The sequence below is a fragment of the Vulpes lagopus genome, chromosome 3 (assembly GCF_018345385.1).
Source record: "Vulpes lagopus strain Blue_001 chromosome 3, ASM1834538v1, whole genome shotgun sequence".
Taxonomy (NCBI): domain Eukaryota; kingdom Metazoa; phylum Chordata; class Mammalia; order Carnivora; family Canidae; genus Vulpes; species Vulpes lagopus.
Window position 1 is genome coordinate 69,069,712 of NC_054826.1, and position 27,954 is coordinate 69,097,665.

The window sequence follows — 27,954 nt, forward strand, 5'->3', positions numbered from 1 at the left end:
AGTCTCTGGATCAGAATCTGTGTTCCTAGCTTCTATGGTGATGTCTGAGTGTTACAGGTTTCTTCCACCCCAATGTTCTTCAGTCTCAAAAGCTCTAATTTTATCCTTAAAAAATATGTGTGTGTGTTTGGGGTAGGGGTGGGGATAACAAGTAACAGATTGGTTGCTGGAAGATGGGAGGAGGAGTTACTGCTAAAAGAAGATTGGAAAACACTACTCCAGTTTGGCACTAGTAGAAATTAGTTCCAAGTGTTACCTGTTTATATATAGTCCCTTTGTAATTAGAGAGATATTGTGTCCAGATTTCCCAGTGTCCAGGTCATTCCTTGGAATGTCTCCAGTTCCACTACCCTCTCCTTTGACCTTCAGTCCTGTATGTCCAACTGCCTATTGAATATCATCTTTTGGTCTTCTCAGACTCAAAGCATCACCCTCCACCATAAATTAGCCACTTCTCCCATTTTCTTAGTCCTTACTAGTGACCCCAATATTCTCTCAGGTACCTGACTTTGAACATGTGGAGTCACCTTTTTTACTCATCCCTCCTATCTGATAGTCTGTGATCAAGTTTGGCTTGATTTCTTTTCTTCTAAATCTTGCTCACTCCCATCTTTTCTCTGCTTTCCCACTGCTTCCCGTTCAAATCAATTGGAGCATCTGACACCTGGGATTGTCTTCTGCAGCTTCCAAAATAGCCTACTGGCTCCATTCTTTTCAAGTCTAATGCATCCTTTCAGACTAATTCTACTTAAATGCTCCCTTTCATCTTGGTACTTCCCTAGACACAACCTTATAAATGGTTTCCAGGTGGTTTTGCAACCAAGTCTGAACCATTCTGCTTTGCTTTCAAGGCTCTACAAAATCATCTAGCTCTACTGTCTTTTCAGGTTAGGTCAGTCTCCTCCCTGTCATATAAAAACATTACTCTTCCAGCATCTGCGCCTTTATATAAACATGTTAAGTTGACCTGGCCTAAAGTTAGGGACCCATCCCTCTGCCTACTTCTTCAATCTTTACTCTCATCTTTGCTCACCTATTACCCATGTTCTTCACATAGCCAAGTACTCACAGTTCCTTGAAAACACTTGTCTTTAGACCTTTGCACTTGCTTCCTACTCCACCCTTAGTCTCTTCAAACTAAAGGCACCTCCTGTGGGAATGCTTTCTTTATCCTGCCCTCTGGGCAAGATAATCACATCTTCCTTTGAGCTGCTGTTGTGTTCTATATATACTTCTATTACAGCCCTTATCATACAATATTGCAATGTTTTGATTACATGCCTGCCTGATTGCTCTTTTAGATTGTGAGGTGCCCTCCCAGAATAGTTTTAGACTTGGTTTCAAAACAAGGTCCCTGACCTCTAATAGCTCACAGTCGTTTTGTACTCCCAGTGAGTCATTTTAGTAATTTAATAGGTATTTGTTGAATGAATAAATGCATGAATAAATGAGTAGATTTCTTTTTAAATCCTCTCACTCCTTCACCCCCTACATGTTTGAAGCCTTCTTTGATCTTTCTAGTCCTGCAACCCTTCTCTGAAGCCCAATAGTTCTTACAGTTTTGTACTATAGAAATTTGGATGATTTCTTTCATTGAATTATAAGCTCCTTGAGGGTGGGGACACATCTTATATTGTCTCTGCCATTGCAATAGTCACAGTGCAGAGCACATAGTAAAAGCTAAATATGTATTTGCTGTCCAGTTAATTAGAGTTATGTAAACTCTGGGCTTAGGAAAATAATCACAGCTAATAGTCTACCTGGAAAATTCTAAACTTTTCACAATATGATTGCAATCACGAAATTAAGTACTAATCCATTCAGAAACTAGTGAATACATAGGAATTTTCTGGCACCAAACCAGTGGTTGGGATACAGGCATGAATTCTACTAGTAAGGAAATCCTTTCAGGTAAAATTAGTATTGCTACATAGAGCTGTGTACATCTTTTTTCACTTTTATATTTGTAAATTTGTAGTTGGTTGATTAAGTAGTTTTCGAGTGACCACCAGATTACTTTGTTTTGGGGGGAATAGATATCTTACAATTCTTCCTGGCTGATTTTTCTCATAGGAACACTGAATTCTTTTTTTGTATCTGAGATTGTCACAGTCCAGAAATGGGGAGAATCAGTCTTGAATGATCTGGTCTAGTTTTTGTGGATTTTTTGGTCCATTCTATGTTCAGGATTAGTGGGTTGGACAGGACTAAACTAAGGAAGCTGTGTGTGTACTAGAACTTGAGTGCTCACCAACTTACTTAGTCTGACCAGATGTCACTGAGTGGTTCCTATTATGGTGCTGTGAAGTCTCAGCAGCATTACCAACCAGACTTCTAGAGAATGTCATCAGGTATGCTTAGAATAGAAGGGTAGGCACTGCCCTGTATCATACAATTTCAACCCTTTGTCATGTCTTAGGCAAAATGACTCACTCCTGATTTAAATCTAAATTAAGTTTCTTGTTTTCCTGTTTCTTTATGCATTAGTTTACTAAACATTTCTTAGTGACTACTATGGGCTAGAAAGATACAAAGCAGATACAAAGGTGCTCAAGTTGCAAAGGAAAACCCTTGCCCTCAAGGAGCTCATTTGGGTAACTAGATAGTAGTAGAAATACCATTGTAGAAATACTATTTAATAGTGCATTATGTTGCCTTTGAAAAGCAAAATTCAACATATAAATATGTCTTTGGACTAGAATCTCTTGAATCAATATGCAAATATAAATAAAACCATTATTATTAATACTATTACTGTCCCATGATATAAATACTATGTAAGAAAAAGACAAAGCTCTGTTTACACCTTGAGTAAATGTTAGATAGTAATGAAGTCATATTCTACGAGTAAAAATGGTTGGGAAGGCAAAGTGACTGTAACAGGACTCTAAATACCAGTAATTCTCTACAAAAGCAACACACTAAAGCACTTTATTCACATATTCTTACACTGTAATATTAGAGTTCGCAAAGGTCACACTGGGGCTGAGGCCAGATCCAGGTTTGTTGGGCCTGGCGCTCATAAATGTGGAAGGGCCCCTTTAAAAAATGAAATAAAATTAGACCACAAAATTTGGCATAGTTTATGTAAATGAGGAGCCCTGAAGCTTAAGCTTCATTTGCTTCAAAGAAAAGCTAACTGGTAAGCACTTAAAAGATTAATATTCTCTCTACTTATTAGTCATTGTTAGGCAAAGACTTGAGCATTATGGAGAATAGTATTCATTAAGCTGTTATCACTAAGCTCATAATAAATACAACGCATGTAAAATGAATCTCTAAACTGATCTTACCTAACTACAACCTTATTCTATCTTTTTTCTATTAGTCTTTATTCTATCATTTGGCTTTCTTTAAAACTGAAAAAATATCACAGGTATTCATTGAGTCTAAATCCTAAATACTTTCTTTTTTTAAGCTTCAGGCTGTAGACCTGCACTGTCCAATACCACAGTCACTAGCCACATCTGGTATTGGGTACCTGAAATGTGACTGGTGCAACCAAGGATCTGAATTTTGAATTATATTTAATTTTAATTAACTTAAATTTTAAAACTGATAATTCCACTGTTAGGAAATTTTGAAAGGAACAACTCGAGTATGTCAAGCTATTTTTTCAAGTGTAAATGTTATGGAATCTAAATGCAGATTAAGTATTTCCTAGGAAAATTTAAGCAGCCAAATTGAGATGTGTTGTTATAACTGTAGAAGTCACAACGGATATCTACTAATAATTTCCATGTTGATTACTTGTTGAAATGATAATATCATAATATATTGATAATATGATACATATTTATAAAGTCAATTTTACCCAGTTCTTTTTACTTTTTAAAAATATGGCTACTCAAAAAATTTTAATTGCATAATATGGCTACTATTATATTCCTATGGGAGAGTGCTATGTTAGACTTGGACTTTTCCTCCAAAAGGAGTATATAATTTTTGAAACCACATGCTTAAAAGATAAACTTAGGAGGATCAGGGTAGATGGAAAGCAATCACCAAACATTGCTAATGGGACATTTTTACCTTACTTGAGGAGGTGGGATTCCTACCACTATGCAATCCAACTGTACTCTGGTTCCTTCTGGAACTTCTCTGCTCCGTAACTTTTGAGTGAACCGAGGAGGTTGCCCCAGAGGTTCTTCGTAGTACAAAGATGAAGGGGAAGACCCCGGGGTGGTGTCTCCACCAGCTGCCTCGCTGGCAGCCCGCTCAGCTTCGCGCCTCTTAGCTTCCTGTCTTTCAAGGGCATGATTCACTTCATTATCCCTAGTATCTGCAGGGATAGGGATGGGAACAGAAGATCTTTCTCTTCTTTCTGAGATATCTGACAAACCGGAGCTATTTTCCTGCATAAGTTTGTTTTGAGATTCCAGTTTACTCTTGTGGTTTTTGCAGGCACGAGGTCTAATCCTTTTGGAGCTATGGGCTTTGAAAAGGGAGGACAGCTCTTCAATGAAATCAGCAGCCTTATTTAAGAATACTTTTTTGGACTGGGTTTCTGAACTATACTGTGGCCTTTTTGCCTCCTGGGGGCTCTCCTTAGAGCTGGTAGGATCTCGAGAGTTATCCTGACAGAAGTTGGGGTCAAAACTTGATTTAGGTGAGTGTTTCATTTGATCAGATGAAAGACGTTTTCTAGCTTGAGCTTCATCTGCTTTCTCCAAAGGATCGTGATTGATGGCCAATCTTGCCAGATTGACACTTTCATCTAATTCTTCTTGGCTCAGGAAAGCTGAAAGATCTGGAAGGTCATCTTGGCCTCCTCCTCCCTCAGCAGCTCCAGAAGGATTGACAAAGTGGAAAGGGTTGGAGGAAGGTTCTGCTCGACTCCTTTCATTGTTTCCCCGATGCCTAGTTTCTGCTAAATAGCTCTCTCTTAGAAGCTGAGATATGGAAGTAGAAGCTTCTATGCTGTCGTCTTGCATACTGTCACAAAATAACAATAATAACAAAAGTTGGGTCATTTCTAAAGAATAACAAGTCGATAAGCATGATGGATTCTTAGGAACTTAAATTTTGAAATTAAAAAATTGCCTAATTTTGATACTTTTACAAAATTTACATTAAAGATTTAAAGATTAATGCCAAATTGTAAAATAAAGAGGAACTGAATGAGATTGCCCTAAACTATAAAATAAAAACATGGATGATAACCATTCTATTAAGTTCTTAATACAAGTTCAACAGTGAAAGCTATAATGTAACTATAGTGATATTAAATGAAATTTCTAAGCATAATTTTGATAATATCTGTAAAGGCCTTTTAGTTATGAAAACCTTTCATACACAGAGATTTGCTGTCTGTACTCTCCTCTTCATCTTGAATGCAATAGTATAATTGAAATTAAAAGATAATGACAACAGCAATTTTTCATTTCATTCCTAAAAGCCCTGCATAAACTGACTTTATCTCTTATTGTTTCAAGACTTTTTCATTCCATTTTACCCACACTGGTTTCTTATTATTTCTGAAATATATTTCTTTAATTTTATTTATTTATTCATGAGAGAGAGAGAGAGAGAGATAATGCGAGAGAGAGGCAGAGGGAGAAGCAGGCTCCATGCAGGGAGCTCCACGTGGACTCGATCCGGGGCGGGACTTGATCCCGGGTCTCCAGGATCACCCCTGGGCTGAAGGTGGCGCCAAACCGCTGAGCCACCCGGGCTGCCCTTTCTGATATATTCTAAAGTCACATCTGAAATGCCTCAGAACATTTGCACTTGTCATTGCCTGTGTCTGGAGCACTTTTTCTGACAATGCTGTGTGACTTACTTCTCATCTTCCTTCAATTATCTAGCCATCTATTCTCTCCGTGGTGGTTCCTTCTTTAGGGCCCAACATAAGAAGGCAATCTCGTTTCAGCCTATCCTTTTTACTCAGTTTAGTTTTCTCAGTACCACTTATGTCCATGAGAAATATCTCGGGTGTGCATTTTGAGAAACTTGTGATTTCCCTCCCATTAGAATATAACTTCCACCAATGCAAGGACTTTGATCCCAACAAATAATTGTTAAACTAATGACTAAATTCTTTGAAACAGAAGAAAAAGATACTGACAATATAATCTTAGTTACTGAAAACATCAGTTTAATCCAGCCCATGAAAATAAGTAATGCTTTTGTTTTTTGACTAAAGACAAGTTGTTTAAATTCAATGTTGTTTATAAGTTCAATCTGTTCTTGAAAAGTATAGTGATTTAGCCTTTTCAAATTAGGTATAATTAATTTAATTTCTACAAATATATGAGTTAGAGCCTAGATTTTTAAAAATCTCTTATGTTAACATTGGTGAAGAGGGGACATAGGAGATAGGGAAATGAGGCTCAAGAAAGGACATCCTATACTGTAATTCACTGTGTACCTTTCCTGACTTTAGAGTGTTAATTGTACCAAGATATTACTGATTCAAAAAATAAATGATTTTTAAAACATTAAGAAATACTACAGTAACTTTAGTTCAAAGCCTCTGGACTAGAGAGTTTGGTAATACAAAGCAATTTTATATTATTAACATTTTATCATTTATTTAATCACAAATTTATTAGAGGGATGGCAAACTTGTGACCTGTAGGCTGTTAACTTCTGTCTTTTCTTAAAAGACATAGCTAACAGTATACAGTGTTCTTCCCATGGATCTTGACTTTCTTAACATTACTCCTTCAGTAACCACCAATCAATCAGAGATGGTAATAGAGATGAAGACCATTTGCCATTCTTGGCTACTATGTGCTAGGCCTTGTGCTGGAAAGATGGAGAAGAAAGTAATCTAAATATTTTTAAGCTTTATGATTATATGACAAACCTTTGTTTCAGTTCGTTCCTTTCCTTTCTCTTATATGACAGCCTCACTTACATCATATAGAAAGCTTCCTAGGAACTTCTCAAATTTTTAGAGAGCTACCCAAAACTAACCTCTAAATTGGCAATATAAGCAGTCACCTTGAGAGAGCAATTAGAAATGGCTAAAAGGATCACCTACAGCCAAATATTATCCCATATGCTAGTTACAGCCTGAAATTGCCACTACAGGAGTCATTTGTTTGGGTGAAATCTATTGTGCCTTAAAGATAAATTAAAAATGCTAAGGTGTTGGACGAGTACAAAGATTTATTTACAAAGATATTCATCACAAAGATGATAGTACTAAAAAATTAGAACTACATTCAATAAGAAATTAGTTAATTAAATTATACTAAATAAAGCTATCTAGTTATTTTAAACTTGGTAGGACTATAAATGATATACAAAATAGTATATGAAAGTGTAATTGATATATCAATTGAAAATTTGTCTCATTGTGCATTTACTATATAGGAGAAGAGTTGGAAGATATGTATAAGGTGCAAATTGCTATTTTAAAATGCAATTAATAGGGCAGCCCCGATGGCTCAGCGGTGTAGCGCCACCAGTCCTTGGCGTGGTCCTGGAGACCCAAGATCAAGTTCCACATCGGGCTCCCTACATGGAGCCTGCTTCTCCCTCTGCCTGTGTCTCTGCCCCCCTCTCTGTGTCTCTCATGAATAAATAAATAAAACCTTTTAAAAAATCATAAGGAAGAGAAAATGCATTACAGCACTGTACTGTATTTTTAAAAAATCTAAAGCAATCCATGTATAAGTGGACCCACACACTGTTCAAACCTATGTTGTTCAAGGGCCAACTGTATTTAAATGTATAGGGGAAAATTAAATAGTTTATAAATCAGTATCATTCTCTATTAGTTGAACTTTACTGTATATTGTATTTTAATGTAACTTCATCTCTAATTTTGTATTCTAAGATGGCTTTTATCTCACAGCAACATGGAATGAGAATTGAATCAGGTTGGTTTTCAAATTCTGGTTTCATGAACACTTAGCAGTCAAGTGACTTTGAGGAAATTATTTACTTCTCTGAGCTTTGGATTCCTCATCTGTAAAACATGGATAATATCTAATTTCTAGGGGACTGAGGATTAATAACATCATGAATGCAAAGCCCATAAAACAGGGTCAGCACCTGTCAATGGACACTCAAATGATGTTAGTGAAAAACAGTATTTAAGCAAAGGTGATGTTAATGTTGAAAAACTTTTAAGAACTTTATATTTACGGTGGAAATAAGAAAGAAAATACTTATAAAAAGTAATCACTGCTCTGTTACCAATCTTTTTCTTTTTTACAGAAAAGAGGCCAATTGAGGTGTAAATGTATACCTATACCTGTTCTGAAGCCAACTGAGGTGTAAATGTGTACCTGATCATAAGAAATTATTATGATAATACTTTCAAGTATTCAAAATAAAGAATTGCTTTAAGGTTTTAATTTAATTAATGTTTAATTAATTCATTTAATGTTCTTTAATGTAGTGTATTTATTATCTAAAATTTGGGAGTTAGATAGATGTGGTTCAGAACCCAGTTCTGACACTTTCTGACTCAATAAATTCAACAAAGTCACTTAACCTCTATAAGGCTCAGCTTACGTGTCTACAAAACAGGAATAATAACACTAGCCATCTCATAGGTTGAAGTGATGATTAAATGCTCTTGGCATTTAGTAAATGCTCAATAAATAATAGTTACTGTTATTATTATTATATAACAATTATAGTGACATACTATAAAAAATGGAAGTAGAACTAGTAAAGTGGTTGAAGAGCAACTGAACTCTAGATTTGTAGTTCATTCAGCACCATCTATCTTCTATTGAAATACATGTAGTCTCATGAATGAACTGTGCTGCCTGTAGGTCTTTCTATGTATTTTTTTTACTTAGGCTGCTCCCTGTCCCCACCTCCCTTCCCTACCTTACTGGGCCAAGTTCTACATGGTCTTCAGTCCTTAGCTGAGACATCACTGTGGAATTTCTTCCTTGTTCTGGGTTGGGTACCTCTGCAGTGTGCTCCCCAAACAAAGCACTTATCACAATATATTAAATTTGCCTATTTACTTTTCTGTATCCCTTGCTTTGTTTTTGTATACCATCACTCTGTGCACATATAGCACATAGAAAGTGATCAATAAATATCTATTGAATTCTTTTGTTCATTAGAATTTCCTGCTAAACCTATTGTTGCTTATCTTTTATTTTAATTGCAGGATAAAGTAAGACAGATAAACAGAAATCATATTTACAAAGAAAATTTACAGACATAAAGACAAATATAAGCTGGTAAAAGCAGTAATAACTTCAAGGTGACTTCCAAAAGAAAATTTATTTTTGGAATTATTCCTTCTTTTTATACCAGAAGTATCAAAGAACATATGGAACATATGTATCAAAGAACATAATCAGAAGCCTGGATCTGAATCCTAACTCCAACACTAATTAACTGTGTTATCTTGAGCAATTCATTTAAGGCATTTGAATCTCAATTATTCTCATCCTTCAAATGGGATAACAACAATTTTGTTTCAGATGGTTCTCAGATGAAAACGTATATATAAATTGTTTTTTTTATATATAAATTGTTAAGCTGATAAATATTACTTACAATAGGAAATAAGAAGAAAAAAAAAACAATAGGAAATAAGAAAATGTAACATTTTCCCTTTCAAGCATTAATGTAAAAACTATCTGTTTACAAAAAAAATTTATACTTTTAAAAAGCCCAAATGCTGTTATGGATAATGTAGCTTTCATTTATTCATTCGATAAATATCTACTGAGCATCTACTATGTACCAGGCACCATTCTAGGTGCTATGGATTCAGTAGTAAACAAATGACAAAGTCCCTACCCTCATGAAGTTGGACATTCTAGTGGAGAAGAAAAATGTTTAGAAGAAAAATAAGTAAGGCAAGGGAATAGAGAATGAAGGGGGAGAGAGGAAGTTATGCTATTTTAGCTAAGAAGATCAGGCATAGCTTCTAATGTAGTGGAGAAGTTAGCTATGTAACCATGTTGGGGAGAGAAGAATGTTTCTAACTGAGAAGTGTCAAGGTGAAGAGAAGTAAATGTTTGCTGTGTTTAAGCCAAGCCCAGTGTGCCAAGAGGTGAATGAAAAAAAAGAGTAGAAGAAAAAGGAGTCACAAAAGTACAAAGATCATGTGAGGCCTTGCAGACCATGGGAAGGACTTTGAATCTTATTACATGTGTAAATGGGAAAGCATTTTATAGTTCTGAGAACCAGATGACATAGATTTGAAAACATTTAATTGTGGCTGCTATGCAAGGAATCAAGTTGAAGGGAGCAAGTGTGAGACAAGCAGATCAGCTAGGAGACTATTGCAATATGCTATGCAAGAGATGATGGTGGCTTGGATCAATGAATGGTACCAGTGACATGGTGAGAAATGATCAGATTGGAGGTATTTTTTTAAAAAAAGTAGAGCCAAAAAAATAAAAAATAAAAAAAATATAAAAAGTAGAGCCAGTATAAATTATTAATGGACTGAAACATATGAGAAAAAGAGCAAAGCCAATGGTGACTCCATTATTTAGGGCCCAAGCAACTAAGTGAGTGGCTGAATCATTTACTTGGACAAGCAGGTTTCAGGAAAGGAAATTAAGAATTCTCTTGGACGTTTCATCTGAGGTGTTCAGAGTGACATTGGACTTTGTTTCCTTTTTTCAGCTTCTTACAAAACTGAAACAGATTTAATGCCACTTTCAAAAAATAAGAATGAATAATTGTTCTTGAAAACAAATCATGGTGAAGGTGAGATTGTCCTAGGTTGGAAATGAAACAGTTAATGTGGCATCAATAATCAAGACAGACTTTAGTAAATCATATAAACTAATTTGGCGACATAGAAGGTTTATTGAATGTTCTTTACTTTACTTTGCTGAACAGCTCTATTTTCTCTCCTAAGATTTCTCGAAGAGAGGATCTGCCCTGAGAACTTGCTGAAAATTAAGGGTCTGGTTCATAATAACAAAACTTGATGCTGATACCTTTGGGCATATTTTTCAACTCATGTTAACTGAGCACTACTCTTTTGTAGGCTCTAAGAAAACCTTGCTGGAAATATCACGTGGTAATACATTCATCTTTGGGTTATAATATAAATATTTAAACTGGGGTATTGACCAGAGAATTGGCAAAATCTAATATGAAGTAATTTGGACTCAACCATAAATACTGAAGTTTTATGGCTATGAAGTATCATTAGATATTTAAATGAAAAAACAAATCTGGTTTTATGTAAGTGTAAAAATAGCTTAATATTTAATACTTATTCATCTAAAGAGCTGGAATAGGACAAGATAAAACATCTTTAAGCAATTCATCTCTAAACTGAGGAGGAGCACAACTGCCCCACTTACTTCATAGGTTTGTTTGTGAAAGCACTTTAAAAAATGTAGAACATTATGCAATTTAAAGTAATAATTTTCTGGTGTGTAATTATTATAACTAGAATTTTCTTTAGGGGAAGAATCACCAAAATTAAGTTTTATTTCCTCTCTTTAATGCTGGTATTGACCTATTTGTCTTGCCTTCTCTGTCCCATGGTGTCCTACACAATAGAAGTATCTAACTTAGTTCTTTTGGAGAAACTTGCTGGGCCAAGAACCAAATCCCATTACATAGGAAGTAGTCCTAGAGAGTTGGGTGCAAACCATCTTTTAAAAGTTTGGCTGCGGATAGGATGCACTTCGAGATAAATCCTTCATTGTTACAGTTTCCATCCCCTTACTATTATAGTGATCCCACTTACCTTACTTTTATTTCTAGTGTATTTTTGGTGTGAGTGACATTCGTGATTTAATAAGTTAGTATCTGTCGCATTATCAGAATAAAAACATGAAATATATGGAAGTATGTCAATGGCAATATGGAAAAACAGCAGATAAAAACAAATACAGACAAACGTACACATTAGAAGAGAATGTCAAACTAAAGTGGCAAAGCAGAGCTAATACACAAGAGAAACAGTAGAAATCTGTTTCATTAGGGACATTCCTTAAAGGACAGGGGCTAAGGAAGGAAAAGATTTTTAAGTAAGAGGCCAGAGGTGAGTAAACCATTCTCTGATTATTGTTTTAAATGAATTGGTAAAGGTGGGAAGGTGGGAAAGAAAGTAAAGATTTAGTTTGAGTGGGAGAAAAGAGATTGGCTTCTATGAAACATACTTTCATATGCTTTTGAATACAGAACAGGATAAACATGTAGCAAAGTGCTAGAGAAAAGGATACTGAAGTCAGAGCCCAAAGTTAGTACTTAACCTTGACAGCTAAGAAATTACGTAAAAGGAAACTCTACAAGATGTGTAAAGGCTCCTGAAAAGTGAGCAAGAGGACTGCAGGCACCTAGGATCTTTTACAAAGGGTTTGGTGGTAGTCACAAAAATGAGGTTTTATATTACTCTCAAGATCTCACTAACTTAGCTCTTAAACAGGAGATCAAAAATGAGAGAACATTATCAATCTCATTAACTCAAAGATTCATTTTAAATAAGAGAAATATATAAAAAAAATAGAACATTTTCATCCCTCTTCAGCCTGTCAATTTTCTAGGTGATGAAGGAAGGATTTGAAAAAGATAACTTTCCAAATTACATTGACATAACTTGCTTGCTAGATTGAGAGAAGAACAAGTACCCCAAGAGGCCAGGATCTGAATATGTGGTTGTTGGTGAGAAGGCTGTGCTGGACCCCTTCCACAGGGTATATAGTGCACTGTGACTCCAAGTAGAGATCTATGTAACACACGGCCTGTGCAGAGCTTGTCAAGGTGACTCTGGTTATAGATGAGTTCTACAAACTCTGGTGACTGCAAGTAAATAGTCATACAAGCTTTTATGTCCACCAAAAAAAAAATGTATTTGCTAAATATATCCTCTTAAATTTTTAAACAAACTATTCTGTCTGCACTTGAGTTGTTCCCTTTAAGCAAAAGGGCAATGCCCTAGCAGTTCTAAAAGCTCTTTGTCAAGTATGAAGCACCATAGAAATTTAAGAAAATATCCCCATGGTGCTTGATTCTTCTATATCTCCTAAGAGAGGAAAAAAGTTAATTTGTTCTTTTTTTTTTTGGTCTTGTTACAGGCAATGACACCAGATGACAAGCAATGCCTTTGACAAATCTCAATGTCAATGAAGGAAACTACTGTAATTATTCTGGGGTTAGCAGGATCATTTGTCTTGTATTTTCAAGTTAGCAAGCTGAGTTCATTGTTCCTATTACATATAAGGAATTAATGGTTGAAAACTTTAGCTGTCACCTTAGATTATTAAAGCCCTTCATGGGGGCGCCTGGGTGGCTCAGTGGATGAGCATCTGTCTTTGGCTCAGGTTGTGATCCCAGGGTCCTGGAATGGAGTCCCACATCAGGCTACCCCCAGGGAGCTTGCTTCTCCCTCTGTCTATGTTTCTGCTTCTCTCTGTGTGTCTCTTATGAATAAATAAATAAAATCTTTAAAAAAATAAAGCCCTTTCACCATAAAATGTGATTTGTCATCTGTTCCATTTCTTCAAAAGTTAATTTGAAAAGCCATCTCTATGAATTCTAAAATCCAACCTGGGTTAAAAACCCATTCAATTTTTGGTGTCCGTGAATTGTGGTTCTGAGTCTATTCCACTGCATGGACCAAGTACATTGTAATAGAAACATGTAATAGAGCCTGTATTCTAAATTACAGATATATAGAACCGGGGCTTTAACACATTAGTATGAGTTCCAATAGCATTTGCCATATTCTATAAGTGGGAATAGAGACAAACTCCCAGAATTTGGATAGTATCCAACTGTTTGTTTCATAGTCCGTTATTATAAGATTTTGTAATGGCTATAATTTTGTCTACTGACAAAATAAGTATAATGTGCATATATTTCATATTTCCTGGAATGGCCTTGATTTTAAACATTTTGTTTATTTTCAAATCATGTGTCAGACAGCTTATCTTAATTTTTGTTTAGAAATATGTTTATTAAAAAAATATGTTTATTATAGCTTTAAGTATAGACATTCTCAATTTCTTAGAAAAGGATTATGGATTTTATATGAACTTAAGAGTCATTATTAAGGAGAGACTGAAAAGTTGTGACAAGTTCTTTATTTAGAGTTTGTAGAATTCATTTAGTCATTATCAATGTGAAAATAATTGAACCATATTTTTTTCAGAAAGGAAACTGGATAGGTGTTTTGTTTCTTTCAAACTGATTGATTCTAGTGTCTTTAACAAGTGTGAGTAAGAGTCTGTTGATAAAATAGTAAAATTTCTTAGCACCATTGCTGTAATGTTCACTTTGGGGGAATGGAAATACAGATTAATCCATGTTCTCTTTTTTTTTGCTTATATGGTTTTAAAATATAATTCAAGATGTGCATCTAATTACTGCTAATAGTGCAGTGTACCAGGCCAAACACTTGCCACTGACTGTCAAGTGTCTTTCTCATGCAGTTGAAGAGAGAGAGAGAGAGAGAGAGAAAGAGAGAGAGAGTGTGTGTGTGTGTGTGTGTGTGAGAGAGAGAGAGAGAGAAAGGAGAAAGAAAGAGCAATGTCCTTTGAGCAAGACTTTCTGCAGCTGTTGTGTACATTAATCCAGGGAGCAGATCTCCCAACACTAAATATAGCAAGCATATCCTTTTACATGATTAAAAAAAAAAAAGCTAAATGAAAGTCTTTAACTATAGAGTCATATTATTTTAGATTTGATTTCCTTTAAAAAGGAAATAGGCATTGCACACATATTCTCTATACAAAAACCATTATTTTAATAAGTGAATTGTGGAAATGCCAATGCTGTATGTAACATGTCACAACTTCCTCTGTTGAGGTATTTTTCCTTAGGACCCAAGAAGGCTTTGATCTCTGTCTCATCAATAATCCCCTCCAAAATCTTTACATGTAGAAACCTTTATTTTTCACAAAATTTTGTGTCCCATCATACATAATTAGGAAGCTGTCCTAGGTTTCACTCTAAACAACAGTAACTAGGTCTCTGAAATATCCCTTTTTCTCATTGTCAGTGCCCCATTATTAAAACACACTTGAGATCTTAAATCTGAATATTACCTTTCGTTTTTTAGTTGACTCAGATGAGAATGTCCAACCCAGGCAATCCACTGTGATGATAATTATCCAAGGAGAACTTTTAGATGAAAGCACAGGAGAAAAAGAAAATTCTTCACGCGCTTGGAAATTGAGAGTAGCCGTCCATAGAGAGTGAGGAGTTAACCTTAGTTTCAGTGAAGATGGCTGTAAGAAGCTGGACAACCTGTCACCACCGGAGCCAGAGCATTTGTCAGCTCACAGGTCCCAAGTTATTTTGAGCTGTATAAACCATGTGCCTGTGAAACATTCCACCTGATTGGACAGGAGAAAACTGAGCAAAGGGATTCCACAGCAGGACAGCACCTATGGGTGGTGGGGGTCAATCAGTTTTTCTACCTATAGAATTTCACTTCTAGCTAGAGGCCTAAGTTCTTTATTGATTTACGTTTGGAGTTAATACTAATTTCATGACACCATGTTCCATCTGTCAAAGAAAACGGCATTATTTTTGAATACATCAAAATTTTTAATTTTTAGGAACTTTAATTTTAATGAAAATTTACTGTCATTTAATCACTGATAGATACATTTTAGGAAATTAAGCTGTGATAAACCATATAAAGCTGAGGCCTAACATTTAAAAGTGGAGAGTTTTTTCACTGTTCATCCAAAAGCTAAGCAAAAGTAGAGAAGATATTTAACATTAAAAGGTGTTAATTAGAGATCACAAAAACAAACAAAAAAAAATGGAGAGGAAAAAACCATCAGCCTGAGAGTAAACCCAGTATTAGTATCTGGAATAACATTTTTGTATATTGCTTGAAAAGGTCTATGCTAAGATGTCTTCTCTCACAAGCATTACCAATCAATAAAAAAGAATGCTTAACCAAACCAACATCTGCTCAAAAACCTCCTTTGTCAAAGTATAGGTTTTTTGATATTAATTTCATACATTTTCAGAATGAAATTTGGGGAAAAAGAAGTTAATTCCATTGCTTGGTACAGATTAAGTGTGCTGTAACATCATTAAATCTTGGCAGAAGCCTGGGTTTTGAAAATTCAGGTAAATGTCACAGGTTATTATTTAAAAGGATCATTCTTAGATTTGGATAGCATGAAATTTTTAGTTTACATCTAGATTCTTAATTAAATCACTCAACAGTTTGTAGGAATTCTTCCCATTCATTCATTCAACAAATATTTACCTAATGCCTACTATGTGGCTGGTACTAGGTATAAAGCAGTATCTAAAATATACCAAAATTCTTTACCTTATGGAACTCACCAAGAGATCTTTTTACCCAAATCAGTCATTTTGAGACCACCTATTGTATATTGAATAGATATAAATTTTCTTTGTTTATTGTGATCACATCAGAGATTTCACTACTTTTTTATAGAGTTGTATTCACACAAGCAGAGTGAAAAAAATTGAGGAAAACTTTTCAATAATTCAGGTTAAAAGTAGTATTACTGAGGAGGAGAAAAGGTATAAAAAGAACTGAATTATGCAGGCAGGCTGTTTTTATTACCACAATAGTCCAGATCTTTAATGACAGATTCCTTTGTTCTCTTACCTAATCCTGTGCTGATACCAACCTCAAGACTACTTGATTGTATTTCTGCATTTTCTATTTATGTGGATGCTCCTACAATTTCTTATTTAAAGAAAAGATTTTGGGGTGCCTGGGTGGCTCAGTCAGTTAAGCACCAGACTCTTGATTTCAGCTCAGGTCATAATCTTGTGATTGTGGAATCTAGCCTTGCACTAGGATCAGTGCTCAGTGGGGAGTCTGCTTGAGATTCTCTCTCTCTCCCCACTCCCCCGAAACTCTTCTCTAAATTTTAAAATCTTAAAAGAAAAGAGGGGAAAAAAAGCTTTTCTCCCCTTTTCTAAATAAATAAATAAATAAATAAATATAAATAAACTCCCTCCCATCCCACTCAGATAGAGACCTAACTAAGACCTAACTTGAGACCTAACTAATATAACTGCTGCTAGGTCTTCTTTAGGGATATGGAAAAGTGCAACTTCTATTTCAGGTAAAAATAGATGTATTACAATTTGATCTTCCAAAGGGAAATGTGTGCACATATTGTAAATGAACACATTTCTACTTCCATATAAACCATGCCATGATAAGACAGTGTACAAAATTCTTTGAACACTGAAAAAAAGCTGCATGTAAATATTCAAAATAAATAATATTCAGCAATTGTGAATACCTTGCTTACAATACATCAAATTTGTGTTCTATATTCTGGTATTTTTAAATTAGTTTTTTCGGGATGCCTGGGTGGTTCAGTGGTTGAGCATCTGCCTTTGGCTCAAGGTGTGATCCCGGGTCCGGAAATCGAGTCCCACATCAGGCCCCCTGCAAGGAGCCTGCTTTTCCCTCTCCCTCTGCCTATGTCTCTGCCTCTCTCTGTGTGTCTCTCATGAATGAATGAATGAATAATTAATTAATTAATTAATCTAAAAATCTTTTAAAAAATAAAATAAAATAAAATTAGTTTTTTCTTCCAAGTAACACAGCCTCTCTTTATTTTTTACAGCCTCTATCTTGAATATCATTGTAGTACTTATATAAACATTGTACCACACACTTACTAGTTCAAATTTTACCAGAGTTTATTGATACAAAATTAATTTTTAAAACTTTAAAAAATATTCCAACATAATTAAAAAGAAATTTCATAAATGACAAATAAACACAAGGTTACATGTCTTAAGCCTTCCCCATAAAGTTGAGTGGCTCATCCAACACATGTGTTTATTGTGGTTTGAACATGATCCTGAGCTCGCCTTCAGCTGTTTTCTTAATTCAGTCACTCAGCTACAGAAACAATTTACTCATACTGGGATGATCCACAGGAATACCAAGGAACCTAAATATCTATGACAGAGGAAGTCTTCACTTGGAGAAGAATGCAAGAATTCTGTGCTAGTAGATTCATGTAAAATTTTATATTTCCTATTTTTTCATATTGCTGTAGATTTTAATTCTTTAAAAGAAATTGCTCATATATACCAAACTTTCAAAAAGTTTTGCTTAAAATTCATAGGTTTGTATTGACTTACTCCCCTCTAGTATCAGATGAGAACAAAACCCCCTCTGTATATTATTTTTAAAGAACAGAGACATGTATTTCCTAACCTTTGTTTATGAGAAAAATAATCAAAGAAAAACGATCCCAAACGATATATATATGGTGGATTATAGAGGGTCTTATACAAACTCCATGATACAATGTTATTGAGGAATACAATTAAATTCTTAAGAAACTTCTTTTTCATCTAAACGGTATTGAAAATGCTTACCTAAAACTAAAACCAAAACCAAAAACATTTAAAAAGCTCTAAGTCCAAAGCCTTAGTTTTAAAAACTAAAAACATTTTTTTAAAGCTATAAACAGAATACCTATTTTAAAACATTATCCTGAGAAGTAAATTTGTGGTTACCTGGAGGAGAAGCACCATTCCTATATCAATCAACCAGGATCATCCAAAGTCCAAATCTCACTGCCTAACTTGTGTCAGCCACAGAAGTATCATGAAGGTAATGTGATACTACCCCGCCAGAGTAATGAAGGGTATTTACAGGGTTCCGTGGCGGATCCAGGGACAGTCATTTAGAACAGATTGCTCTTTCAGATCAACTTTAATAACTCAGTCTGCACAATGTTCTTAGCCTGGAGGGATGGTGGGGGCGGATAATGACTAAGATGACTAAGGAAATAGACTTTCTTGGTCTTTCTTTAGATGAAAAGGACAATAAAGATGGAATTTTAAAGAATAAAGCATAAATATGGGCAAAATATATATATATATATATATATATATATATATATATATATATATATACAGGTTGCATATGACATGTGTAAATACTTTTATTTGATACAAAACTAAGAATATGGTTAACACATTTATTAAAGTCAATATGGGAACACAATTAATTATTATAATAATAATGTGTACTCCTCCAATTTTAGGGTAATTAGATTAAAGCTTTGCAGTGTGGTTTCCATGAAAATACAATATGACTTTCTTTACTTGTGCTTTTGATATGGAGAACATATCAATGTTTATATTTTTTAGAAAGTATTATTTCCAATAAGAAAATCTGCTTCCCAGAATTTTAAAAAAGAGCATTTGTGATTAACACTATGTTACTGAAGAAATTCAAAACAATTGGTATCGAGTATGTAATCCTGAGGTGTACAATTTATTCCCTTCTCTCACCACATTATATTAACACACACATAACACACATGTATTAACACACATATAACACACATCATCTCAGTAGAAATAAGTTAATATTCCTAGCTGTGTGCTAGGTAGTATGCTAACCTCTTTATGGATATTGTGCTTTATTTCCTGTATTCCTCCAACAGTCTATGAAGTAGGTACTGTTTGAATTCTACAAATGAGAACTTGAGGCTTAGAGGTCAAAAATTTGTCCAATGTCACACAAGTGAGTGACTGAGCCAGGATGAAACATAAGGTTAACTCTTATGTCTATGCTCATAACCACTGCAGATATTTAAATGGTGACATTTCTAAGGTATTTGTGAAAAAAATAAGGATAAAAATGAACAAAAAACATATTCTCTTTTAGTAAGTATTTTAGAGGAATGTTACATAGAATTTTAAGTTTATAATTTTTCTGACTGGAACCAACTCTGAAGTTTTTTTGGATGACTCAACAAACAAAAGAAGAGAAAATACAGAAGGAAAAAGGCAAATTTTTTCAGATACACTCTATCGGCAATATTTTAGCTGAGAACATGAATTGATAGGTACAACGAAGCATTGAGTATTAATGCTGAAAGGCAGGGCATTAGAAGAGAGTCTGAATGCTTTGACAGACCTATGTTTTGGTTTCTATTTATGGTAGTCATTTTGCTGAGACAATTTAAGAGTTTTGCTCTTTTGAATGTAAATTTAAATGCTCTGGTGTTACTTCTCAGCACTTCAATATGGGTCAATAAACATTTTGCAAGTTAGGGATAGGAAAATAACAGTTGAAATATTCTCTCTTTTTAATGTTAGCACTGAATATCTTAAATGCCAGTATGCAGGCTCTGGGTGATTCCACTCAGATTCTATTTTTGGGTAGCACCGACATCTCAGAAAGCCAAAAACAAAGTTCAGTGTTCTTATGTATGACCCAGATAATCGCATTAACACGAATGATGTGAAAGAAAGGAAATGGGAATTAGCATTTCTTCCAAGTGTACTCTAAGCCAGGGGTAGCCTAAATTAACTCTTATTTTATACTCAGAGCAACTCTACAAATACTGTTAACTTGGAATTTATGAGGAGGAAACTAAGCCTTAAAGTTTAGTTTTCTCAAAAATAAATAAATAAATAAATAAATAAATAAATAAATAAATAAATAAATAAAAGAAGTTTAGTTTTCTCAAAGTTACCCAACCAGGGAGCTGCACAGCTGGGTGAATTCACATCTAGGCATTTTAGTTTTTTTTTTTTTTTAATTTTTATTTATGATAGTCAGAGAGAGAGAGAGAGAGGCAGAGACACAGGCAGAGGGAGAAACAGGCTCCATGCACCGGGAGCCTGATGTGGGATTCGATCCCGGGTCTCCAGAATCGCGCCCTGGGCCAAAGGCAGGCGCCAAACCGCTGCGCCACCCAGGGATCCCTAGGCATTTTAGTTTAAAACAAATTCTCTTTTAAAGATAAATACCATATGATTTCACTTATGTATGAAATTAAAGAAACAAAACTGATGAACACAGGGGAAGGGGGGAAGAGAGAGAAGCAAACCATAAGAGACTATTTTTTTTAAGATGTATTTATTTTGGAAAGAGAGAAAGAGAGCACACGAGTGGTGTGTTTGGGGCAGGTGGTGAGGGGCAGGGGGCGAAGAAGAGGGGGAATCTCAAAGCAGACTTCCCACTGAGCAGAGAGCCTGACACAGGGTTTGATCTCAGGACCCTGAGATCATACATGACCTGAGCTGAAATCAAGAGTTGGACACTTAAGTGATTGAACCATCTAAACACTTCAAGAGACTCTTAACTATAGAGAACAAACTGGGGTTGATGGAGGGAGGCAGGTGTGGGATGGGCTAAATGGGTAATGTGGTAGTAAGGAGGGCACTTGTGATGAGCACTGGGTGTTATGTGAAAGTGATGAATCACTAAAATCAATTTCTTTTTATTGGCCCCTACTGCCTTCCCATAAAGAGTAATTATGCAGGTTAATTTTTTAAAATTTTTTATCAGAAATCACCCAAAGGAGAAAATTCACCATTATTTTTATATGTATCAATGAACAAGGATTATTAAAGCTATAAATTTGATTTTGGGAATTTAATGTTTCTTTAACAGAAGCAAGAAGAGAACAGAAAAATAGTATGTGACTAATCTAGGGCTACTTTCTCAACAAAGATTTAGTAAAATTCTTTGACTGAAACAGCAAGGCCCAATACACATTTCTTCTCTCTCTCTCTCTCTCTCTCTCTCTCTCAAGATTTTACTTATTTATTCACGAGAGACAGAGAGAGAGAGAGAGAGAGAGAGAGAGAGAGAGGCAGAGACATAGGCAGAAGGAGAAGCAGGCTTTTCACAGGGAGCCCAATGTGGGACTGATCCCAGGACTCTGGGATCACGCCCTCGGCCCAAGGCAGATGCTCATCTGCTGAGCCACCCAGGCGTCCCCTGATACACATTTCTGAGGATTTATCATCTTATTACATGAAACCTATCATGAAATTAGCAAATGTGGAATGGAAGCAACTGGCTGGCAAGTAGGTTACAGAGAAAGAGCTGAGAATATAAACCATGAAAAACTTAGAAGGAATTTGTATTTTACACCCTAACCAATTTACATTTTTATTTGTAAATGGATCTACTCATTTGGTGTTTCTTGCTTTCATAAACTTCCTGTCAAATAAAAGCAGCATACTTTAGTATAGGCAGACTTGGAAAATCTTTTTTTGTTTTACCTTTTTATTCATTCTGCTCATCACTCAATTGTTCTTCATTCCAAACTGAAAATGGATCGTTAAAACCTAGTCTGTTAATATCTTAGATATACTTTCCTTTTATTTCTGGCCTAGCCAATAAGCTTTAATTCAAAATGTGGGTGATAATGTCAATAAAAGGGATGAGTAAACATACAATGTCATAGAGAAATTAAACACAAAAATTTGCGTGTAAACTGAGCTGGGGATAAATCTATTTGTAGACGGACCACTTGCCTGACAATTTTGTACAAATTTCAACCAAGAATAAGAAAAGAGTATAAACAGAAATGTGATCACCTCAATCATATAAAATATTTGCCCTTCTTCTACACAAATCCTGTCTCTAAAAAGTTTCACTAATATGTCCTTACCTTTTCTTTTCCTCCCTGATTTGTTTACTGTGTTCTCCAAATTATTATGATTAAACAACTAGTGATCACATTTCTCATATTGCTGAATTAAACTTTTTTTTTCATTTAGGTATTTATGCTTTATCTATTTAAGTATATCAACACCTTGAGAATTGCAGCTATAAAAAAGTTATCTATAGGCCGAACTGTTTCAATCTCATAACATAGAAAAAAATAGGCACTTAATAAATACTTGTCCATAGCACGCCGTAAGATGATGCATTAATTGTTGAGTTGTCCTATATTACTCACTCAATTCTACAAATACCTACCGAACATTTATTGTGTTCCAGGAAAGATTAAATGACCTAAACTCTCAGCAAGATTAACTGATTTGTCATTGGTGGTTATGATACTAAACACAGAAATACTATTAAGAATCAATTCAACTGAAGAAGGGAGCCAAAAATGATTGGATGTTCATTGCATACAGTCATCAAGTAAGGAACTACGTGCTTTGGCTCAGTGGATGCTCACAATTCCTGAGTTAACTGATATGGGGTACCCTTGCTTTCGGAAAAGGCTTGGAGCTTGCCCAAACTTGCCTAAGAGTTTTCCCGAGGTGCTCCATAGAGGCACTTTCATACTTTTGCATCCTCTTGAACTGGCTTAGTTTTAGTAATTTTTGTTGCCCCTCCCCCCTTTTAACCGTTTTATAACCTTTGCTTTATATCAGGTCCTTGCTTTCTGTTCACTCTATAAAATCAAACTCCTTTTGGCTTCCATAGACTGCTTCTTTGAGTCTGGGTTTTCAGACCCAATTGCTCGTCACTGAGAGGCACTTCTGTCCACTCTCATGCCTTGGTTTTGGGGATTTGAGTTCAAGTCATATACAGAGCTTCCTATTTTCACAGAAATAAACAGTACACTTAAAATATTCTCTCATTTAGGTTAAAATGTCATCTATATGGGACTGACTCCAAATTGGACTTCCTGAAAGGCAGATAAACCAGAATGAATTAGTTAGCTCTCTGTGTGATCCTAGCTGACCCAGCTCAGTGTCCACATCAACCAAGCTTTGTTGTTAATATTTAATACATAATTTAATTTAATATAACAACCAGGAAGTATGGGTCATTATCCCCATTTTATGGAGGATGAAACTGAAAAAATTATATGGTACTGTGGTTTTGCAAATTCAGGGATCTGAAAAAGTCTCAGGAAGTATACCTTGAGATTGTCCAAGATATACTATATTATTATCCTGTTTTTATGGAGGAGGAAACTAAAGATCAGAGAAAGAATTTGCACAGGGCCACTCAAAGCTGTGATTCACACCCAGATCTACATGACGCCAAAGCCCAAGCTCTTCTCTATTATATCACACTACCTTTCAGAGGAATCCACGCTGTTAGTAATGCCTTTAGGAATCAATTTGGAAAAAAGAAGATGTAGAGTAACAAGGAGACCTCCAGTGTTATTGGGATTATGTTCATTTAGTGACTTGCTCCAAAACCCTTCCAAGTCGCCAGAAATTGATGATTCATAATCTCTAATCAGTCACAGAAACAACTTAAAGCAATGGAAGCAACAATATATAGGGGACAATTCCTTCTGTGCATCTGTATCTGCAAATTACTAATCATAGTGAAATTAGGCATGAAAGATCAGATATTTTAGGTAGATGTTTACTTAGCATTTCATCTTTTTAAGAAAGATTTTATTTATTCCGAGACTGAGAGAGAGTGCACGTGCACATGAGCAGGCAGGAGGGGCAGAGGGAGAAGGAGAAGCAGACTACCTGCTGAGCTGGGAGCCAGGATGTGGGATTCAATCCCAGGACCTTGGGATCATAACCAGACGCTTAACCTACTGACCCACCCAGGTGCCCAGCATTTCATCTTTTTAAGTCATTTACAATTACATGTTTGTTATTAGGCTTAATAAAAACAACAAAACCAAAACCAAAATGACATACTTTTAAGACAGCTTAAAGTCTTTATTCTGATTATTTTTTACAGAGGAAAATTAACCACTAGAATGCCCATACTACATGTAGATATATATTAGCAGTAAAATCCTGATTACCAAGTTTACATTATTAACTTAGTTCAATAACAGCTATTTTGGGGGATACTTCCAGCTTTATCTGTTAGCAAAATTGGAGCAATAAGTATGTGCCAAATGAGACAACTTGCTTTGAGTAACTGATGATAGATGGCAAGGAAAAGAAAAAAGTGGTGATAGATTCTTTTTTATTTCTACCTGGTCATTATAGCAAGTAATATTTACTAAGTCTTAAGAAAACTAGTTATGAGAACCAATAAATCTGTTTTATTCATTAAAATGATCTAATTGTTCATGAACTTTATTTTAATGGTCATTCATTTCAAAGTATTAAAAACTTTCTCCCTCACTATTGGGAAATTTCTTAAAATAGAGACCCAGAGTTTTAAAAATTCTTACCTGCCTTCTTATTTTGTATGAATAGTAAGTAGGAGATTTAGTACATTTGCACTGGGATGGAGTAGTTGGTAGAGGTTTATTTTATTTATCTCTTCTCTATTAATTTAGAAAGGTAAAGTGAGAGAATGTTTCCAACAGGTAATGTTTAGTTCAAACAATGAAAATGTAGATGAGCGAAAAAGCCATTGTAAAATCAAGATCTTTACCTTAAAATCAGAATAATGACGCACATGAATCAAATTCAAGAAAGATTCATCACCTCTTTCAGAAAAAAAATAACTAGCATAGAAAGATGAAAATTTTTAAAGTTGAGACATTATTAAGGTGTGATCCTGGGATCCTGGGACTGAGTCCCGCAATGGGCTTCCTGCGGGGGCTTGCTTCTCCCTCTGCCTATGTCTCTGCCTCACTTTCAGTGTCTCTCATGAATCAATAAATAAAATCTTTAAAAACATAAGAAAAAAAAGTTGAGACATTAATATATCTTGTTTGGTTTAAACATAGAATTTAAAAAATATATAAGTGGTAAAGTAATATGGTAAAAAAAATCAAATAAATGCTATAATTAGGAAGAGAATAATTCTATTGAGAGTCAGCTTCCAACATCACCACTTATGTGAGAAGCCTTAGGCAAGTTATTTAATCCCAGTTTCCTAATCTCTTAAAAGTGGGGAAAATAATAGTATTTACATCATAGGATTGCTCTGAGAATTAATGGAGTTAATACCCTTAGAACAATGCCTGGCTTCTAGAAAGTGGCCCATAAATGTTAGCCATTTTTATTATAAAAAGATATATTTTAATTATTTATCTCTTAATCTAGCTTTGTGAAGTTCCAGGGAGTGAAGGAGATACAGCTGAGCTAAACTGTAAACCCTAAGGAAAGGCCAAAGGCTGAATGGGCCACCTAGACTGATGACTCAGACACAGCAGCAGTTCAGGTTTCCAGACTGATTCAGTCCTTGGCTTCTTTCCTGACGCTGACAACAAGAATGCCAATTAGTGCCAAGAGTGATGAGTTTTTGTAACATGGGGTGCTGTTCATCAGAGATTCAAATCAGATCACTTACATCTTGTATAGAACACCAACAGTGATCAACCGTGTTCATATTCAAACCAATGACATAGAGGTAAAATGCTTCATATCTAGTTACCATGCTCCTGAACCATCTGCTTCTGAATTCTAAATTCTCAACTCACCCATTGCCAAGGGGCTAAACATAGCTAAAGGATTTAAATTATAATTTGATCTGACAACCCAGGTATCAAACGAGACTTCTTTAGCCAAATAAGTAGAGTGGTGACAAATATCAGAGCAGTATATACACTCTTATGGTATGTGCTTTATGACAAGAAAATAATAATTAAGGGTACTGGTAAGTATCTTATTTCTCATATGATCTAAAAAAGAATGTTAGCATAAGACTGATATTCAGCTTAGGTTAACAAAAGAATTGTTAAGGTTAAGTGATTTAGACAGGAGAAAGCTAGGGAAGTGAGGAATATCTTAATATTTCCATGATTCTGAATTATCTAATAGACTAAGGCTGAATGCATAAGAAGACCACGCAGAGTAAGATAAAGCAGATTTAGAGCTATTAAGTAAATGCTGGAATGGAAATGATGATGGACTGGAGCAGATGTCAAATATAAAGAAAAGTTATGTTTTAAATCTTATTATTTAAATGCTTTTATGTATTAACACTGTATCTGAAACGTATTTTATTATTTTTTGTTAGTGATTTCTCATCAGAGTCCTGTCGGCAAATGTTTCAATACTCATGTTTTACATATGAGGAAACTGATATACAGAAAGAATAATCACCTTAGTTACCCAGCAACTCACTACTAGAAAACAATCTGAGTGTTATTATTTACATAGATCTCTATTATTTTATTTATCTTCAAGTTTTGGTGAACTGTGTCCACATACATAGGATTTAGGAATTATTAGAAGTATCAATATCTTGGGGCACCTGGGTGGTGCAGTTGATTAAGTGTTGAACTCTTGGTTTCAGCTCACGTGGTGAGATCGAGCTCCATATTTGGCTCTGTGCTTGGCACAGAGTCTGAAATTCTTTCTCCTTCTCCCTTTGCCCCTCCCACTTATGCTCTCTCTCAAATAAATAAATAAAGCTTAAAAAAAAAAAAGAAGTATAAGTATCTTTTACCCATCTCTGAATCAAATTCATACAAAAAGAAATTAAATGTCCTAGCATAATTCTGTTCTATTTTGACATTCTAAGTAAAAGTCCTAGTCAAAAAATCTATTTCAAAATCCCATCTCTACATAACATATTCTTTTTTAAAAATTTTCATTTATTTAAAAAATTTGTTTATTTTTAAATGTGGTGAAATACATGTAACATAAAACGTACCATTTTAACCATTTTAAGTGCATAGCTCTGTAGTGGTAAGTACATTTATGTTGCATGATCATCACTACCTTCCATCTTCACAACTTGTTTCATCTTGCAAAACTGAAACCTTGAACTCATTAACAATAACTCCCCATTCCTCTTTGTACCCAGCCCCTGAAAATCATTTTTACCTTCTGTTCCCATAAATATGACCACTTATAGTTCCAGGTAACCTATTAAGAATATTCAAAACTTTCTAAAGAAAGCTTAGGGGGAAATTCCTTAAACTGTTCATTTCTGATCAGTTTCTTAAACATAAAGGTTCTGCTTTAAGAGTCTATGTTGGGCTAGTTCTAAGTACTGAGGCTGTAGAGTTGTGAAATGGCTCATACTTGAGATGAGAGGCAGGGGCCTCCAGTCTGCGATGTGATTTATGATTGGATCTTCTACCTTGCCAGTGTCCAGGACACGTCTGCAAATGATGGCAAGAAAGAGTTATTGGCATACCTTTCATGTCTCACCTCCTTTCATGTCTTACATCTTTACACAGTTACAACCACCTATTTTTTTTTTGTTTTGTTTTCTTTGAAAGTTCTAAAGAACAAGACACAGTAAGATTATCTTAGGGCAGCACAATTTACATCTCACAAGGGGAATTTTATTTGTGAAAAAATACTGCTGGCCATATTTTTATAGCTTTGTCAAGAGTTCTAAGCCATTTTATAATAGCAAATACAGTGAAAAGCAAATACAGTGAACTACAGCAAGGCCAAAAGCAGTTTCCTAATTCTTTTAAGTATAAGGACACTTTTAAAATGTTGTGGATCTCTTGGGGCACCTGGGTGGTC

General features: G+C 35.0%; 1 protein-coding gene across 3 annotated transcripts in view; it reads right to left on the minus strand.

Annotated features, from left to right (window-relative positions):
• MYPN (myopalladin) overlaps nucleotides 1-27,954 on the minus strand; it is a 100,986-nt gene that overhangs the window by 68,544 nt on the left and 4,488 nt on the right. The window contains exons 1-2 of one of the 3 annotated variants that reach the window (XM_041749451.1): nucleotides 14,952-15,282; nucleotides 4,033-4,935 (exon numbers count right to left, since the gene is read on the minus strand). The exons of 1 other annotated variant lie outside the window; for it this stretch is intronic. In XM_041749451.1, the coding sequence (XP_041605385.1) occupies nucleotides 4,033-4,934 (902 nt within the window). In that variant the 5' untranslated portion in view covers nucleotide 4,935; nucleotides 14,952-15,282. Of the gene's footprint in view, nucleotides 1-4,032; nucleotides 4,936-14,951; nucleotides 15,283-18,393; nucleotides 18,418-27,954 lie in introns of those variants that run through there. One more of the 3 variants, XM_041749454.1, reaches the window with a different exon arrangement.